This window comes from Papaver somniferum, unplaced genomic scaffold (assembly GCF_003573695.1).
Source record: "Papaver somniferum cultivar HN1 unplaced genomic scaffold, ASM357369v1 unplaced-scaffold_0, whole genome shotgun sequence".
Lineage (NCBI taxonomy): Eukaryota > Viridiplantae > Streptophyta > Magnoliopsida > Ranunculales > Papaveraceae > Papaver > Papaver somniferum.
The window spans coordinates 844,550-846,172 of record NW_020618823.1 but is presented as its reverse complement, the minus strand read 5'-3'; the positions used below and the strand labels follow the sequence as shown (position 1 = coordinate 846,172).

The window sequence follows — 1,623 nt, the reverse complement described above, 5'->3', positions numbered from 1 at the left end:
AAGTGCCCTGCTCAAGCGGCACCTACGTAACAACATTACACATCCCCTGCAACTTGGAATGCAGCAGCACAGCACAGGCTTCAAAAACATATTTCCATTGACTCATAATTCCTCTATTTCATAAGTCACATTATTCCAATTAGTATGAAATTGAAAAGGGGCAAAACAATGTCAAGATCAATAAAATCCCCAAAAACAGAATCAATAAGCAAACCCATAAAATCATTAGAGATCTCTATTAAAAGTTCATAATAAGTTAATAAAATCTGAGATAGTACTGGTGTAACTAAAACCCAAAATTTCTCTAAGATTCAGTCATTTCTAGAAATAAACCCCTGAATCCCAACTGATTTTAAGGAAATGACTACTCAAATGCCCATTGATTCTCTCTTCTAACCTCTGCTTCTTCTTCAGGAGTAAAATCATTCTTGATATTGAAAAACTTTCTAATCTGTTCAGGTGGCATACCTTTGATCATATCAGCACAGGCTTGGCAAGTTACATCCAACAAACACCTAGCAGACAGATAATTAGCAGCAAGAATCATCTCAAAAAGGGTATACTGATCCTTCTTCAACTTTTCAGCAAAGTTCTCATCCCACTTTTTCAGCTCTTCTTTTTCCTTCTCATCTCTATCTTCTTCTTCTTCACCAGCATGTTTCTCAAGAAACCCAATCACTTTCTCCAAAATCTCACTTGAAATGTTAGATAATGGAATCACATTTCCAGCCACAACCCCATCTTCAATCATATGTGTAATTGTTTGAGATAACAGAGCAATTGATTCTTCCACTTCAAAAATATCACCATCAGAACTTCTTAAATGAACCATTGTTGATGATGATGATGATGATGATGATGATGATGATGTGCTGCTGCTGGTGGTGGTGGTTGAAGAGAATCTAGTTTTCTTTCTTGTTGTTGTTGCTGTTGATGTTTCTATTTGTACTTTCTTCCTTTTGATTTGTGATTTTGCTTTCTTCTTCCCACTAGAAGAAGAACCTCCCTCAGTTCTACCAAAAACAATTGGAGATCCAGCAGCAGCTTCATCATCAGAATCAGATTCAGGGGTAACAACAGTTTCTTGAATCTTCAAATTCTTCATTTTGGTTACATCTTTTGATTTTAGTGATGAGGATGAACCCCCAGCAACAAAATTGAAGGGGTTTTCTTTCAATTTCAAATTCATCTTCTCTAAATCTAGTGATTTTGATGTTGAAGAAGAAGCCATTCTTATGGAAATTTCAAGGTGAAACCCTGATAGTTCACAGCTCACTGCAGGTTTTCTGAGAAGAGTGAGATGAAAAATGGGGATACAGAGCATCTTTCCTGTCTTTATACAACAACTTCCCTTGAATAGAAAGTTTCGTGAGGAAAAAAGTAAATCGGAATTATCAAAATCGTTTCTGATTACTAACCTTGAATCGGTTTCAGAAGTCCACAGTAATTCCAATCCCAGCTGGGTTTTCATTGTTTTGCCCAATGTGGTCTTTTGGCTATGGGTCTCTAGAATCTCTAGGACTAGGATTCATGTTTTTGCCATCATGCAGCACGGAAGATGTTTTCATGGCTGCTAATGGGTACCATTTTGCTTGAGGGTGTACTGATCCCTTGTCAAAATAT

At 36.9% G+C, this 1,623-nt stretch overlaps 1 protein-coding gene across 1 annotated transcript; it reads right to left on the bottom strand.

Annotated features, from left to right (window-relative positions):
• Nucleotides 1-76: 76 nt before the first annotated feature.
• Nucleotides 77-1,281, bottom strand: LOC113325816 (SKP1-like protein 11). The gene has a single exon (XM_026573685.1). It carries the CDS (start codon nucleotides 1,229-1,231, stop codon nucleotides 365-367), a length of 867 nt encoding a protein of 288 aa, XP_026429470.1. The 5' UTR covers nucleotides 1,232-1,281; the 3' UTR covers nucleotides 77-364.
• Between the last annotated feature and the right edge of the window lie 342 nt (nucleotides 1,282-1,623).